Genomic DNA, 16,582 nt, shown 5'->3' with positions numbered 1-16,582 from the left:
CAAATGGCTGGCAGTGAAGAGCTCAAAAGTGCAGACCCATCTAGTAGGAGAAAAGTGAGAGAGAGAGAGAGAGAGAGAGAGAGAGAGAGAGAGAGGGAGAGAGAGAGAGAAAGTAAGTCAACTGGCCCCAAGAGCGGAGGCTCAGGCCTCATGCATCCCCAAGACACCCAAGGGAAGGGCTGGGTGGCTCTCTACCTGTGAGACTCTTGAGGGCATATCCCTGCTGCAGGTCTGTGCTCAGCGTGGCCTCCTCCAAGGCCAGCAGGCGGGCAATTTCCTAAACAAAACAACAAGCAGTGTGATAGGGCCACCTCCCAGGATGCAGCTCCCAGCAGAGGTGCACAAAAGCCACACTTCCATTCTAATCGTTGAAAAATGCCTTTTCAAGAGGCTAAAGAGGCTCAAGTATTGCTGGAGACTGTTTACCCCAAAACAGCTCAGATACCCTCAACAGACTGCCACAGCCATCCTGCTAAAGTCTGGAACTAATTAATCCCCACAAGTGTGTCTTCTCAGCAAGCAAGAACAGACAAAAGTAGAGAGAGGAGAAGTGGGGAGGGGCAGGTCACCTTGGTGATGAGATTGCCCACATAGGGCAGGACTCCACGAGCAGCTAGGTAGACCTTCCAGTGGCACGAGGCGATGAGCTTCTGGTAGAGAGCCAGGTACTCTGCAGCACACTCTCCCGCAACACTGAGCTCGTCCAGGTAACTGCACCGGACAGACGGAGACGGACACCCTTAGAGAGCAAGGACTGAGAGCCAGGAGCTCCCTCCTTTATATCTATTGTTCAGCCTCTCCTCCTCCTCCTCCTCCTCCTCCTACAGGTGGACGGAGGCCATCTGAGAAACCCCACACTTCCCTCGCTGAAAGGATTCACAACACTTCAGGGAATGGCTGCCAAGCCTCTGAGCATCTGTGACTCCGTGCTCACTGCCTGAGGACTGCGGAGGACAATGAGTGACAATTACGTCTGTGCTCAGAGGCGCTCAACAAACACCCACTGCTGCTTTACTGCTAATACCCTAAAGCACTGGTTTCTGTGGTCAGGTTGAGATGGTTATATACCACTTGGGGTGCCTCCCAGCCCTGATCTGTGTATTCACCCGTGAGCACGGGAAAGGCATTCAACTATGCTAGCCACCGTCCCCACCCACCCCACATGGTACCTGGTGAGGAGGTCAAGGACTTGCTGCTTGCGGCTGGGGACAGTAGCAAGAGCTTCCACGATGGTACAGGCTGCCTGCCTTGCTGCCTGTGTTGCTGGGGTAAAGAGTACCTGCCAGACACACGAGAGGAAATGCGGCTGGCTCAGAGGACGCCGTGCTTTTCTAGGCCTACAGCACCAGCTAACTAATTCGTCGCCCCTGGCTCTGTGTTATGCTCTGGTTTGCTCGTTTGAGGGAACAGGGTGGGATGTCAAAGAGCAGAGGACAGTTCTGTTGTGACCTGTCTGTTGTTGAAGGGAAGTGACCAACAGTAGATGGAAAGCAGAGCAAAGCACGGAAGGCAGAAAGCACTCGCAAGGGACCTGTGAGAGGCCGCACCTGCCGCAGCCAGTTGTTGTGGCCCAGTTTGAGGTCAAGTGGGGTGGTCCTCTTCCCCCGCCGGCTCAGGAACTGTTTCCACCTCCACACGTACTTCTCAGTCAAGTAAAGACGGTGGAGCTCTGACTTGCTGGGGGATTTCCCATTGCCATCCACCCCTGCAAGGCCAAGGTGGAAGGCAGGGGTAAGTGTGAAAGCCTGGGGGAAGCAGAGGCTGCTGGGAGTGGCAGGAGGAAGAGGCACACCTCGGATAGGCAGGCACTTCTTCCAGGCTTCGTATGATGCCTTGGGATCTCTCTTGAGCCACAGCTGAGCCTGGGCATGGATCTCATTGCAGTACGGCTTCACCGTGGTGAGGGCCTCCACAGGGACATCCTGGATGAGGGGGCAGCACAAGGTGAGAGTCCCAGTTGGTACAGGCTGCCTGCCTTGCTTGCTGCCTGTGTTGCTGGGGTAAAGAGTACCTGCCAGACACAGGAGAGGAAATGGGGCCGCTGCGTGGGATGGCACTGACACTCCAGAAGTGACGTGAAAAACACCATGTAGTTTTGTCGGCCCCATAGGGGCTCTTGCTATCTGTACCCACGTGAGGACTGCCATCTCCACACCTACACTGAGGCCACTGACTTGGAAGTGCTGGCTTTCTTCCTACAGCCACAAACATGTGGCTACATTTACTTGAGAATGAAAGTGTAGTTTTACTGTCCACTTAGTAAAGACTCACTGAGCAACCTGCACGCTGAGACCACACAAAGTTCTGTCCTAGACACTAAGTCAGGCCATCTTTAGATCCAAGGCATTTACTATGTCATTTGTTTTAAGTAACATTCCAGGTGGGCACTGCTTTGTGTCTTAGAGATGAGGGAACTGAGGAACATAATTAGCTTGCTCGAAGTCTTCGGGGTCAGGAACCAGGAGAGCCATATTTGATACCAAGTCTGTTTTAGCACCATGGATTTCTACCTATCTCTGTGTGTAGAGCATGTGCAGATGTGGGTAAGGGTGTGATGGCCGTGGGAGTCATGGGCCATCTGTTTCAGCTTCAAGGCCTTCACTCTGCTCTAGGCTTCTATGCCGTTGAGTTTATATTATTTCACACATCCCCCAAATCCCAACCCACCTCTGCCGTATTAAAGCAGACTGGTGCTACACTTAAGTAAACTAAAGCCTGGTGCTCACCTCAGTCAGTGAGCTGACTTTGAGGAAGCAGAGCCCAGCACTAAGAGGCTATGTATCTCCCGCAGCCCCACTGTCCCTGCCACCCCCTCAGTGTCACAGCACCTTGTTCTTCTTGCTGGTTGGGGCAGGTGGTTTAATCAGCTTCTGTAAGATCCGCAGACACATGAGCGTGATATTCTCAACAACCACTGGCGTTTTGATGTTCACAGCCATGAGGAAAAGGCTGAGTGCTGGATGGACAGCAGTCATGGTTAGCACACGCGGGCCACCTGCCCCAGCAGGCTGCCCAGGGGCTCCCACCTCTCGCCCGGGTACCAGGATTGCACCTTTCTGTTTCTGAAAAGTGCCCGCCCGATGGCCCCAAGCTCACCACATCGTAAGCGGAGTTCCCAGCAGCTGTCCTCCTTGGAGATGGAATCTGTCAGCAGCAGCATCTCATACTGAAGGCTGCTAGCCTGGAAAGCCAGCAGGATGAGGACAATCAGTGGGGTCTTAATGAGTCCAGGGACCAGGGTAAACTCTGATTATAGAACCCCTACTAATATCTCCAGTCATGGGTGTCCTCCAGGACAAGGAGACATGGGAGACCCTGTACTACAAGTTTTAGTTGGGACATGAACTCTGCAAGCAGGCCGCTCTCTCCCATCTCCGTCTCCAACTGTGCCTAGAGAAGGACCGTGAGGGAGAGGTCAGACAGGAGCTGGTCTGCTTACCAGGTCAGGATTAGCCCAGTGGCCCTTCAGTGCAGTGGAGACTTTGCCAATGATCAGGTCGTTCATTTGCTGGGTGGCCTCTGGGTTGTCTCTAAGGAAGCAAAGCAGAAGTCCCTGTTAGTCACAATGAAAGCTACGAGGCCCCTCTTTCCAACTACAGGCCTAGACTTTTCTACATTCTTCTTTAAGGGGTTTCCGATGAGAGGAAGTCCCCTTTCTGAGAGACAGGGACAGAAGGAAGCTAAAAGCATCAACATGGAGGTCCGCACTGCAGACAGCAGGACCTCAGGAGCTGCTGACTGAGTCCACACTCAATGTCACACTCAGGGCCCCATGTCACTTTCTGCACACAACCTCACTTCCCAGCTATGCACCTTCCTAGCAACAAAATGCACCCTCAAATGGGCATCCAAGACCCTAGGATCTGCTCTGTTCCAGGTGCTAACCACTCCTTTCCCCTCTTTACACGCCCTCCAGTTTTGCAGGCCTATCTACTCAGCATCTGGGCATATGTCCATCTCAGCCTCTCCAGTAGCCGCTTCTTCACATGCAGGCCACAGCCTTGCTTCTAGAAAGCCTATGCTCATGGGCCACGCTTCAGGGAAGCCATCCTATACCTGGGACCACCAGCCCTGTTCTAGCTGAGTAACCTTATTTTCCAAAGTATCTGTCATTATTTACTGCAACATTCCTCATCTAGAGCATAAGTCATTGCATGTTCACAGTGCTTAGTGTTCAGGACATGTTAAATGGGAGTATACAGCACAGCCTGTAAAAGGCGTGGTGGCGCACGTCTTTAATCCCAGCACTCAGGAGACAGAGGCAGGCGGATTTCTGAGTTCGAGGCCAGCCTGGTCTACAGAGTGAGTTCCAGGACAGCCAGGGCTATACAGAGAAACCCTGTCTCGAAAAACCAAAAAAAAAAAAAAAAAAAGGTATCCAGCACCTAAGATGGTCCAGTTTTCCCACTACCCTCCAGCAATGGTCCAGATTTTATGCTACATAATAAGCAGTCTACACAAAACTGGGTACAAAATTCCCTAAGTACTCAACAGTACTTGAGTTATTTACTTAAATTTAAAGTATTTTGTTTTTAACCACACACACACACACACACACACACACACACACACACACAGAGAGAGAGAAAACTGTGTGAGGTCTTTTGCAGCATGTGTATAATGTCCAAGGAGGCCAGAAGAGGATGCTGGAGCCCCTGGAACTGGAGTTAAAGGTAACTGTGAACCACTCAATGTGGTTGGCTGAGTGATGAATTCCAGCTGCTCCCTGTAAATGGAATACATGTACTCTAGGCAGAGCCATCTCTCCAGCCCTGAATTACTGAAATTTGACCTTGGTCACTCCATGTCTTTAAGGTATTTTTTTATAACTGGAACTTTTCGGATGAGTCTTTTGTCTGAGGCACAATGTGGTACCCAATGCCAGATGCTGAGCTAGTCCTTTCTGACCAGAGTCTAACCACTTATCCCTACACCCCTTTTTTTGAGTTTTTTTCTGGGATATTCTTAAGTCCAAGGGTTCTTTCACTCTCTTCTCCTCTACGACCAAGACCCAGAAGTTCCCTCAGGGCACACCACCTCAACCAACAAAGCTCATTAACAGACCAATCACAGGAACTGAAAGCAGTGCTTCCAACATCTACCCGCCTCCCACCTCCCACCTCCCACCTCCCACCTCCCTCCCATTCCACTGGTGCCGGTATCACCGGTATCACCGCTGCCCCTACCCACTGCAGCGTCAAGGAAGCTCTGACCTGGTGAGGAGGCACATGAGCTGGCGGACCTCCTCTCGAATGGCTGCAGCACCACGGCGGAGGTTGTAATCAAAGAGCTCTCGGATGAGGCCCTGGGAGACGAGGATGTGCCGCAGGGCTGGATTAGTGGCCAGGGCCCTCAGTAGTGTGATACAATGCTCCGTGACAGCTGAGGCACAGCCATAGCACTTGGTGGAGGAGGTGTGGCCACAGCCTAAGACAGACAAAGCACGGTACTGGCTGGCAGTAAACGTGGGCTGGACGGCCGTCCGGGATGACTTCGTGGCTGCTTCTCTTTGCTGTAGATCATACTCCAACAGCTCTTTGCGTGAAGCAAAAACTTTCTAAGAATGGAAACAAAGAAATTGGCAAAATAAAAATAAGTAAATAAATAAATACATGAGAAATGTGTATGATACAACTTATTCTTCTCAAGAATTCTACCACTTATTTCTTTTATTCTCATAACAGGAGGGAACTGGCACTTTGAATGACTGGCTTGATCAAGAGCAAGGGCAGAACTGGAAATCAGAATAATCCCAAGCGCGAACTCCTCGCTTGCTGCAAACACTTTAACACTTTTTTCTTTTTATTTATTTATTTTTTGGTTTTTGAGACAGGGTTTTTGTGTAGCCCTGGCTGTCCTGGAACTCAGAAATCCACCTGCCTCTGCCTCCCAAGTGCTGGGATTAAAGGAGTGTGCTACCATGCCCGGCAACACTTCTTTGGCTGAGTGGGCGGGGCTACTGGCTGCTCTTCTGGGATGGGTCCTCTGCTGCTGGCCAGCTTCCTAGCCACAGAAACCATCCTAGCCACAGAACAGTCAAGGAAAACATGGCTGCCTGCAGCCGGGGTGCTCTAAACCTCCAGCCTGTAAACACAGCATCCGAGAACAGGGAGCAAAGTCTTAGCATTATTTTTAAAAACCTGGAATCCCTCTATTAAGCAAAGATTTGTTGTCTACTAATGTCCATCGCACCTCCATTATGCTGTTTCTGACTGCAAAGAGATCTGACAAGCGGCCATCACCTGAGGGTGGAAAGAGCCACTGATGCAGCTTCGGGGCCAGTGGGGCCCACTGGGTTGGACAGGGAGCCTGGATAGTGCGAGGACTGCCTACCTGGATAATTTTGGAGAGCTCATCGAACGAGTTCTTACAGTCTCCACAATATTCTTGAGCCAGCTGCAGGATGTAGCGATTCACACTGGCTGAAGTGGAGCTGATGCCTCCCGCTGTTCCTGAGTCTTCCTGCAATCCCAAGGGGCCAAGTGTCAGACTTCCACCCTAGGGATGACCTCACTAAGGGTAGCCCTCCACTCCAGACTCAAAAATACCCTCTAGTCTGGGAGCACCTGTGGCTTTTCTGGAGCTGCTTCATTCACTTTGCAGAGCAGATTCTCCAACTGGGGCCGATGTCCCATGAGCTGATGGTACACACGGTCAGCTTTGTCCAGAAGTGTGTTGATGTTGGAAACGGCCTAGATCAAAAAGACAGGCACTTGAAGGAGGCAAGACTTTATAGCTTGATTTTCCCTCCATGGCCCTAACTGCTCGTCACCTATGAAACATGTTCCCCATACAGACCAGGCACATGGCTCCACAGTCCTTCAGAACAACCCTTAAAGAAATATGCAATGTATACGAACTGGATTCAAACAATTCAGTGCTGAGAAGCTACTCAAGGCAGATCACACGAACACAAAACAGCACAAGTGCACAAGTGCTGTGAGAAATGTTGTCCTTCCGTCTCTGTCACCCTCAACAGGCTTTCTCTGCTGAGGCTGACCATGGGACAAAGGAGCGCATGTCACCGGCTCCTCTGTCCTTCTTAATCTGAATGGAGATACTCCTTAAGGTGCTCTTTTGGCACTAACAATGCTTCTCTAATCCTATGCTTGAGCCTAGCACATCTTTGGTCACTGTAGGCTCTACCCAAAAGCCAGGCACATTTGCCACTTTTCTCTGAGGCTCATTAACTGGGAGCTGAAGGCTCAGTTCACCACACATCTCTCCTCCGAAGTTCAGAGCCAAGCAATGGTGGGGACTTAGGCTAGATGCAGGCTTACCTTCTTCCGATCTTCTTCATTCTCAATGGGATCCACTGCGCAGCAAGGCTTGGCGTAAAGCATGAAGTCAAAGCGGGCATATTTACAGAAGCCACAAGCATTGCAGAGGAAGGGATCCTTTTCATCATAGTTGATGGACCTGAATAACCAAAGTGCCCAGGTCAGTGGGAACAAAGGGTTAGGGTGAGAAGGAGAAGGAGAGGTTGTGTCTACTCTGGGAACGACAGGAATTACTGAAGGGATAACAACCAACAGGTGAGAGGGTACGAGCAGCTCAGTAAGTAGAGCACACTCGTGCACACACCCTCTTCTGCCTCCGCCTCTGCCTCCCCCCCCCCCCCCAGACCACTGTATAATTCCATAATCCCTTAAACCACAGGGTACCAGACAGGGACTTGTCCATCCTGAGACTGCTACAGAAGAGAACACAGAACATGCTTGCCCAGGCCTGTAGAACAAGTCACCTGCACTTGTGACACTGGTATACATTCTCTCCACAATTGCCACAGACGCCTGGGTTGGCAGGGACAGAGGCACTGCAGCGAGGACATTGAAGGGTCTCTGTGGAGGCCTGGTAGTTCTCATAGAAGTCTGCAAACTCGATCATCAGGTTAGAGGCCACGATGGGCAGAGGCAGGTCAATCTTGACTTCTGTCTGTCCAGGTGTCAGCTGAACCTTCTTGGCTTTGTGCCATCGAGCTGGCCTAGGAGAGACAACAAAAGCTAAAGACAAAAGCCTCCCATGTGACCCTTGGTGATGATGGACTGGTAGTGGGAGGTGGGCTACCCTGCCTAGTTTCCTAAGGCAATTAAGTGACTAGTCAAAGAAAAAAAAAATCTGTTTCCTCTGAAAAGCAAAAAAAAAAAAAAAAAAAAAAGGAGACAGGGAGCCACTTGTCCAGGGTCCTGCCAGGTCAGTGAGTCCTCATCCCACCATCAAAGAAACTTCTCATCACAGCAGAGACCAGTACGGCAAACCACAACTGACCCAACTGCCGCGAGCCCAGTCCAACTGGACACCCACAACGCAACCTCCACAAGAATCCTAACAGCCAGAGGAAAAGGAAGCTTACTGTGAGATTCTGTCTCTTAGCCATGTCAGAGAAGCTACACGCATATAGCTTTGCCAACACTGCTGCCTAAACAGGGCCCGAGTAAGACAGTAGCAATAAATCTGCTAATGTGACTGGGAAAACACAAGGCTTCATCTATAGACAAGAACAACGGACAACTAAGAGATGCTGAGAGCAGGAGGAACAGTCTTCTCCAGGGAAGAGCACACTACTGTCCAGCATCAAGCAGTAGGCCTGAAATCATAAGGAACACCATATAGACTAAACGAGCTGTATTTACATGTTGGGACTATGTAAGCCTGCACACATGGACATGTAACAACAATTAAAGAAAAAAAGAGGCCATGAATTTGAATGAGGAGGGGGATTACATGGGAGGAGTAAGAGAGAAGAAAGGGAAGGGGAAAATGATACAATTATACTATAATCTTAAAAATATATAAAAAGACACAGAAACTCTTTAAATCGTTCTGCTAACTTGAGACCCTAGAAAACCAGCAGCGCCTCCATCAAGGAAGACTCCGGAGCACGCCACAGGAAGTCCGCTGAGGTGGTCAGCAGACTGCTCATCTTCATGGCTGTCTCTGAAGGAAACACGAGTGTTGTCAAGAGACAACCACGAGGAAGGGGCTGTGGATGCAGGAGCATTGCTATGTGGGCAGGCAGAACCGCACAGGTTGCTTACAACCAGGAACCAGGAGCTCCGCTGTATCGATCAAGCACTTACAAGGGCTGAGGCTCTGCTCCCAGCTCTTCACACACACCGACTACTTGAATTCTTAGAGGGAGACCCTGAGGGCAGGAACTTCTATTTTATATCACAGGAATTGAAATGAAGCACTTTAAGGTCACAGGACTAGGCAGAGCTGGAGCAGATCCACTCAACCAGTAGCTGTGCTTACTCAGCAATACAGAAAACCAAGCGAATGCCTCTGGGGAGAAAGTCTATCCTGACAGGCAGCAGTTCTTTAAGGCTAACTACTTCTCCAGGAGCAGACTTTAGGCAGAGACAGGAGTCACTGGTTACTGCGAGCTGCCTGCTCCTTCTGTGGCATAGCAGCACTTGAGCCTTAACAGGCCAGTCACAACTACCTCTGCTCAGCGCTAACACCTGAGACTCTCACAAACTGCTTGGTCCCTGGGGAATCAACATAAGGCAGCCAGGCCTACGACATCACAGGGACAGACAGGGAGGGCAGGCACATGCAGAAATGGAAGAAAATGCAATGGAGAGAATACAGAAGAATACTTGCTCTGTGAGCAGACCCATGGCTGCCTTTTCCCAAATGCCAGCTACTTTCCTCAAGGCAAGAGAACCCGCAGCCCCTCTTCAATGCCCCCACCCTGGACAGGAACCTTTCTTGACCCCTCTTTGCTAACAGCCTCACTGCTGTCCCTATGCCAACACTGTTGTGACTGAGAGGATACAGCCTTTGGGTGTGTCTGTCTGCACCCTGCAGGGCACAGCTAGAGGACACCTGCAAAGTCCGTACTTATTTTTCAACTCCACGATGGCCTGCACAGTTCGGTTGTTGTAGTACAGGTTGATCGTCCGCACCATCTTGGTCCGCTTCAAATCCCCAATTTTCACTGTCACCTTGCTGATGGTGTGACTGCCAATGAGCTTTACAACCTGCTGGGTGGTGGTGTACCGTGTGTCCACTTTAATGGAAGACAGCTTGATATACTAAATACAAGAGCACACAAAACAACACAGTGAGTCCATCTCCATTCTTCAACATTCATCAACATAACCTCCTCTCTACCCACAGATGAAGTTTCTACTCAAGAAACCCAGTGTGGTGGGCAAGAATCCACAGTGCCAGGCAGCAACTACCTGAAAACCTCAGGACTGCCCTGCTTAAAATATTACTTACACAAAACGGCACCTCAGGATTGTTACACACCAGGCAGGGGTCGCTCTCTAGGTAATAGCCGTCAAACTCCACTAAGCCAGACAAGGTGCTGGGGAGAAAAGCAGTTTCAGTATCAGCCAAGTCCCCTTCTACAGCCATGCCAGAGCCACCTCCCACTCCCCCAGGTCCCTGTAAGGGAAAAACTACACCTCAGACAGACATAGTAGGCATAGGAAGAAAAGTCAAATAATCAACTCAGGTGATTCCTACTTCTAGTTGATGTACAAATCCAGAAAGGAATTAAAATCTCACTCAAAAGAGTCATGATTAAATTTACTATTTAAAAAAGTTCCTAAATCATGCTTAAAATACATAAATTTTATGCTATACAAATGATACTCAAAGTCGTTTTCTAAAACTCACTACTTAAGGAGCCGGTGAGATGGGTCAGTGGACACTTGCCATGTAGGCATGAGTTAGATCCCTAGATCCAACATCAAATTTGGATGTGCATGGCACCTCATCTACAATTCCAGCACTTGGGGAGCAGAGTCCGGGGAGCTAAAGCAAACTGGCAATACAACAGCGAGTGCTGGGTTCAACTGGGAAGCCCTGCCTCATCAGGCAAGACAGAGATTATCTAAGAGCCTGGGCTTCTACATGCTGTACACATGTGCCCACAAACAAGAACACAGACATACCATACACAAACACACACTTAAATGGCCAATACTAAGCCAGCATAACAATAAACCACAAACAAGCAATGTCCTCATTTAAACGCCCCCTCCCTGCCCCCAGGCTAACAAGATGGAGAAGGGGGCTTGCTGAGCAAGTGTGGTAATCTGAGTTCAATCCCTGGGACCCACAAAAAGGGGAGGGGAGGGAACTGACTCCACAGGGCTGACCCGTGATCTCCACATGTATGCATCGAATGCAAGCCTCTAGATATTACATGCGCACACACAGGAGTCCTTTTTCTTCTAATAAAAGAGGAAGATGTGTGTGGATTTGCCTTATCTGGTCAGGTTAAGGTTTGAGATCAGCCCTCCCACAGCCTCTGGTCACCACTCTGCACTTGGCAATCACATCAGTTTAACTGCCAGAGCCCGAAGTCCTTGGCTCCACCAGAGAAAGCTTCAAGCAACTAGCTGGGTGACACCTAAGGTGCCACTGAATTCATGAGCATTCCACCATGCACAACCAGAAAGCAAACAACTACTCCAAAAGCCGTGACTGCTCTTCAAACCCAGCCAGCTCACTTGTAAATGTTGGAGTTGGGGTGATTGGTGAGGATGTGGTTCTGAGTCCTCAGGATCTCCACGGCCTTCTGGGAATACTCCTTCAACTGAAACACAATTCAGGAAAATTGGCTAAAAACCCGAGTCCTGAGCTCACAAGGTGCCTCTGGGATAGAGGTGTTGCCACTAAACCTAGTGACTGGAATTTGATACTCAGGCCCACAGTAGGAGAGAAATGACTCCAGCAAGCTCTCCTCTGATCTCCACATGCACACCATGGCATGTACGTCTATATATGCACGCATGCATGCATCCATCCATCCTACCGGAAGACTTGCTTCTGTCTTTCCTAACTCCCAATTGGCTAAGAGTCTACCTTCTTCACAAGCACCCATAATCGCTGGACTCTAGGCAGCCTTTGTCACTTGGAAAAGATTAACAACGCCCTTTTAGGGAGAATCAGTGTGGTTACCTAGCATATTCTTGGCTCCCAAGCAGGCCTCCTAGCTCAAATGAGCAGTACTTCCTTCCCAAGCTGGGCCAGCTACCTTTCTTCCCCATGTGGCCCACTTCTCTGCCAGCCACTTGCTGTGCATCTATGCTACAGTTAGACTGAAGAAAGGCAAATGGTACTCAACAGTAACAATGCTGTAACACTATGTCACACAATGTTACTACACTAGACAGAGTCAAGAGAGAGTTCATGTGTAGAGATGACCACCATAATGTTCTTCACTCAAAAGACCCCACACGGGCTGGTGAGATGGCTCAGTGGGTAAGAGCAACTGACTGCTCTTCCGAAGGTCCAGAGTTCAAATCCCAGCAACCACATGGTGGCTCACAACCATCTGTAACAAGATCTGATGCCCTCTTCTGGAGTGTCTGAAGACAGCTACAGTGTACTTACATATAATAAATAAATCTTTAAAATAAATAAATAACAAATATTTATTTAAAAAAAAAAAAAAAAAAAAAAAAGACCCCACACAGGGGAGGGAAGTGGGGGTAGAGGCTTCTCTTTTACCTTCTTCTCTGTCTGTGCAGTTCTCAGGGAGAAATAGCCCAGTAGGTCCACAAACTGGGCAGCCTTCCGGCCGTACGCTGGCAGTTCCGGCCAGATGGACCACATGAGATCTAGCAAGAGCTCCTGCTGAGCCTTGTTGGAGTTTCTGTAGGTAAATGGCAGCTCAGTTAGCAGGCAGCACTGAGTGAGAGAGACATCACTAAGGCCTGAAACTGTGTCTGCACTGGCTTCTCCCATGCAGTCATGGCTCAGGGTCCTGTGGCTCCGCAGCAGATGGAATACTATCAATTTACTGTTGGCACCCCATCTTACTCCAGAGCAGAGGCGAGTTTTCTTTAGCCAACTGTCATTTTAGGAGCACCTGACCATACCCTTCTGAGTGGAAACTGTCCCACCAAGGGCATGAGCTTAGTAGCAACAGAGCCAATAGCTCAACAAAGAGACCTCCAGGGCTTGAGATCAGCACAGATACTGGTATGTGACCATGAGCATTTGAGCAGAACTCGGAGCTCCCAGTACCAGAGGCAGCCCTGGCCCACCTGTAGATGTGCAGTGTCAGGCAGTGGGCCTGCCAGCGCACTGAGGACGAGTTGGACTCCAACAGGAAACAGCGTAGAAACTGGATCAGAGTTTCCTTGTCTGCAAATCTGTTGAGCTGGTTCACCAGAGCTGTGCACAGCTGGTCCTCCTGGCTACCAGAGCTCTCACCTGCAACATCCAAGTAGGGACCCAAGGGCCCGGGGTCTTATAACCCGGTGGACAGGAAGGAAACGTATCTGTTCTAAAAGTAGCTTCTAAGTGGTTGGAATCTGCCAATTTCCAGTTATTTGGGGCACAAATGGTTTGGCCACAGCTGGCCTCACCACCACCACCACGACAGTAAGCCTGACACTGAGCCAATAGCTACAGCAGGCCCCAATAGTGAAAGCTGCTCTGTCCTCCTCAGAGATGGCTAACTCAGTGTTTGTTTCACCTCTGATCATCTGCCTCAGGTCTTCAAGGACTATGAGAAGTAGAGAAACAGAAGGGGAAAGAACGAAGGAAGGAAGGAAGGAAGGAAAGAAGGAAGGAAGGAAGGAAGGAAGGAAGGAAGGAAGGAAGGAAGGAAGGCAGGCAGGCCGGCCTGCTCAGTCCCTCAGTGTACTCAGGGACTAGACAGTGCTGCACTATGTTCAGTGCACCCTGGTCCTTCCTGTCTCTATCACAGAAAGTCACAGTGAATGGTGTCCCTTCCTTTCACCATGACTGGAAATGTGATCAGGAGACAGTAAAGAACATCTGGACACACTCGGGTAAAACCTTTCAGCATCTGCAATGATACGATGCACTCACAGGGCTGAGCACCGAGCATAGGACCTCACCCTCTTTATCTTTTTCCTTTTCTTCTTTCTTGCTCTTTTTAGTGGAAGATTTGGACTGAGTTGTGGCTTGTCCAGAACTGGCTGCAGGAGGGGCTGAGGAGGAAGCCACACCGGAAGACCCCGTGGAGGCCGCCAGGGCTGCGAGAACTTTGCTGCCACACAGAGCACAGGAGAGCAGCTGCAGCAGCACGGGGGACACCCCCTCATCTACCAGGAAACTCACTTGCAGGAGGAAGTACAGGACAGCTGTGAGGAGAAAAGTGGAGTCAGTTCTGGAACGGCTCAACTACTTACAGCACAGCATGCGGCTGTGGGATGGGACGAGGCTTTCTCTCCCAGCTCTCTCTGCTCAATGTTACCAGGAGTCGTGGAGTGATCACAAAGGCATGGGGTGAGCACACTGTGGGGATCCAGCCCCTAGGCCTCAAGTAAACAAGCTCTACAGTCCTGTTCTGTGCGACTTTACTGCTACAGTCTGGGAGTCCTGCTCTGTACTCCTGTGCCCAAGGTTTGACAAGCAACCCCCATCAGTGAAGTTCTGGCTTGTGTTCTGTTAGCAACTGTATCTCCAGTGCCCAGTTCACAGCTTAATGCAGACAGCTCTCCACAGACGTCACAGTGGCAACCCAGGGAGGACCGCTTACAGTCATCTTTGATGCAGAACTTCTGCCAGTTGATGGTTCGCTGGGCGGCAATCTCTGCACAGGCCTTCAGATGCTCCATCTGAAACAGGAGCCAATCACAGGTGAGCGATACGACAAACAGTATAGGCTGCTCTGTGTGTCAGGCCTGGCTTGAGACCGCAAAACCCTGGTCTTCAATGTGAGGCAGGTGTCCTCCGAGTTGGCTGGTGGACCTGGGAACAGGGCCCACAATCACCTGCAGCTTAAACACAATGGCCCTGTCTGCTCCCACCCCACTACCCCTGCCCTCCCTGCCCCCAGCATCCTGCCTTCAGTTTTCTGGAAAGCTGCAGGCTACTTACTAAGGCAAGGGAGGGCCATGCACCCAGAAGCTACAAGCTACTTCTCTTTCTTCACTATAAGAACAAGGACACTAAATGAGCAAGCTAGGCTGTCCTTAACACCAAAGATGAGACACTTAAATGTGAAACACTCTATTTACTCTCATTTTAGGCAGCAGAACAATGCTTATTGTTATACTCAAGCTTTAGTACTTAAGGACAAACTCCAAGGTGGACCCTATGTATAACAAGTGAACCCTGGTAAGATGTTCAACTGACCCACTTCACAGGTAAGGAACCCTAAGTTCAACTCCTCAGAGCCAGCGATTTACCTGGTGCTTGACCCCCAGACACAGCATTCTCTGAAACATTTACAAACCCTGCACTGCCCTGTGCTAGTACCTCCTTGGCCGAGCCTTATCACATGCCTGCCTCTGGCCCAATCATCGCAACCCTCGTACCAGGCTGATGAGCGTGTCATACTGCAAAGCGGAGCCGGAACTGGCTGTGACCACACTGGCCCGGAGGAAGATGCCCTGCTCCTCCAGCAGCTTCTTGATCCCACGCACATGGGAGTCCAGGGTGTGCAGGTCTCGGAGCTGTCGGTACTTCTCCTTTGATCCACAGATGAAGAGCAGAAGTTTTCGAACTTGGCGGCGGACAAAAGGGGTCTGCTGGATCATTAGGTACTGGAGGGGTTAAACAACACAGTTAGTATTATTCAGGGATTGTAACTACCACCCGAAGCTACAACACCCTGGTTGGTTTTGGGGTTTTGTCTGTATTTAACAAACTGTTACTAAAAACTTTAACAGAGTATAAGTCACGTTCATCCACAGGGAACTGGGTGGGGTGGATTCCCACAGGCTTCAGACGCTGATCCCTTATGTAAGAGGGTATTGTATTTGTAGATACCCTATGCACATCCTTCTAGCATTAAATCATCTCTAGATTTTTCCCCAACACATACTATGGTGTAAATGCTTTGTAAGTGATTATACTGTGCTGTGCAGGAACACTGGGAGAAACACTTAGACATTCAGCACAGGAGTCCTTTTTACTGCTGCTATTATGTGTTTGATCAGTTGGTTAGATCTGTGGGTGCAGCACACATGGATACCAACAGCCAAGTGGGTCAACTCCCAGCCATACTGGCCTCTGAGGAACTTGAAAATTCCTTAAAGGGACCAGGAGGGAGTAACACAGAAAGAAAAAAATGTTAACTAGGGGACAATCAAATATTCATGTTCCTCTTCTCAAGCAGTTAGGAATCTACAAGGAGGCTGCTGGTCTTCACCTCAGCCCAGGGTGAAACATCCATCCAACTCTACTCTTCAGCTAAGGAGCTAGGGACAGGCACTCGGCCTTCTCCCACTCAGCTGATATTGAGTTACTGTGCTGGTTAAACTGTTGTCTTCGCTCCAAACCATTCACTATCCTCTACTGTGAGGCTTGGCTAGAACTGGGCAACCTCTACTGCCTCTTGGTGCCGGCACCTTTCTTCTTAGTGTCTGCCACTACGTGCCCTCAAGGGAAGCTGAAGGCAGGAGGCATGGGCTGGCTCAGGCCTTCACAATGTCCAAGACCCAGCAATAGCCACTCAAAGAGCTAGAGAGGGCTTTCCTTAGCAGCTTCCCTTCACACCCATGTCTACACTGTGTCTCCTGAGAGCTCCTAGGCACCAGGCATAGTACTTCCTCCCAGAGAGCTATGACCACGATGCTGGGTCCCCTGTACTGCAGGGCTGCTGGTGGGAGTCTCTGTGTGGCCACCGTGCTCCCTT

The 16,582-nt window shown here is 50.0% G+C and overlaps 1 protein-coding gene across 1 annotated transcript in view; it reads right to left on the bottom strand.

The window, feature by feature from the left end:
• Ubr4 (ubiquitin protein ligase E3 component n-recognin 4) overlaps positions 1-16,582 on the bottom strand; it is a 111,489-nt gene that overhangs the window by 25,414 nt on the left and 69,493 nt on the right. Inside the window, exons 66-86 of the mRNA XM_021201220.2 lie at positions 15,261-15,488; positions 14,480-14,558; positions 13,836-14,081; positions 13,014-13,182; positions 12,475-12,619; positions 11,472-11,557; positions 10,231-10,318; positions 9,847-10,040; positions 7,745-7,984; positions 7,281-7,419; positions 6,567-6,692; positions 6,334-6,462; positions 5,214-5,557; positions 3,440-3,530; positions 3,097-3,181; positions 2,829-2,956; positions 1,793-1,922; positions 1,548-1,705; positions 1,170-1,279; positions 570-711; positions 196-277 (exon numbers count right to left, since the gene is read on the bottom strand). Coding sequence (XP_021056879.1) covers positions 196-277; positions 570-711; positions 1,170-1,279; positions 1,548-1,705; positions 1,793-1,922; positions 2,829-2,956; positions 3,097-3,181; positions 3,440-3,530; positions 5,214-5,557; positions 6,334-6,462; positions 6,567-6,692; positions 7,281-7,419; positions 7,745-7,984; positions 9,847-10,040; positions 10,231-10,318; positions 11,472-11,557; positions 12,475-12,619; positions 13,014-13,182; positions 13,836-14,081; positions 14,480-14,558; positions 15,261-15,488 — 3,139 coding nt within the window. The remainder of the gene's footprint in view (positions 1-195; positions 278-569; positions 712-1,169; positions 1,280-1,547; positions 1,706-1,792; positions 1,923-2,828; positions 2,957-3,096; positions 3,182-3,439; positions 3,531-5,213; positions 5,558-6,333; positions 6,463-6,566; positions 6,693-7,280; positions 7,420-7,744; positions 7,985-9,846; positions 10,041-10,230; positions 10,319-11,471; positions 11,558-12,474; positions 12,620-13,013; positions 13,183-13,835; positions 14,082-14,479; positions 14,559-15,260; positions 15,489-16,582) is intronic.

Source organism: Mus pahari, chromosome 6, assembly GCF_900095145.1.
Source record: "Mus pahari chromosome 6, PAHARI_EIJ_v1.1, whole genome shotgun sequence".
NCBI classification, from domain to species: domain Eukaryota; kingdom Metazoa; phylum Chordata; class Mammalia; order Rodentia; family Muridae; genus Mus; species Mus pahari.
The sequence above is the reverse complement of the archived record's forward strand: the minus strand, read 5'-3'. Positions and strand labels throughout refer to the sequence as shown.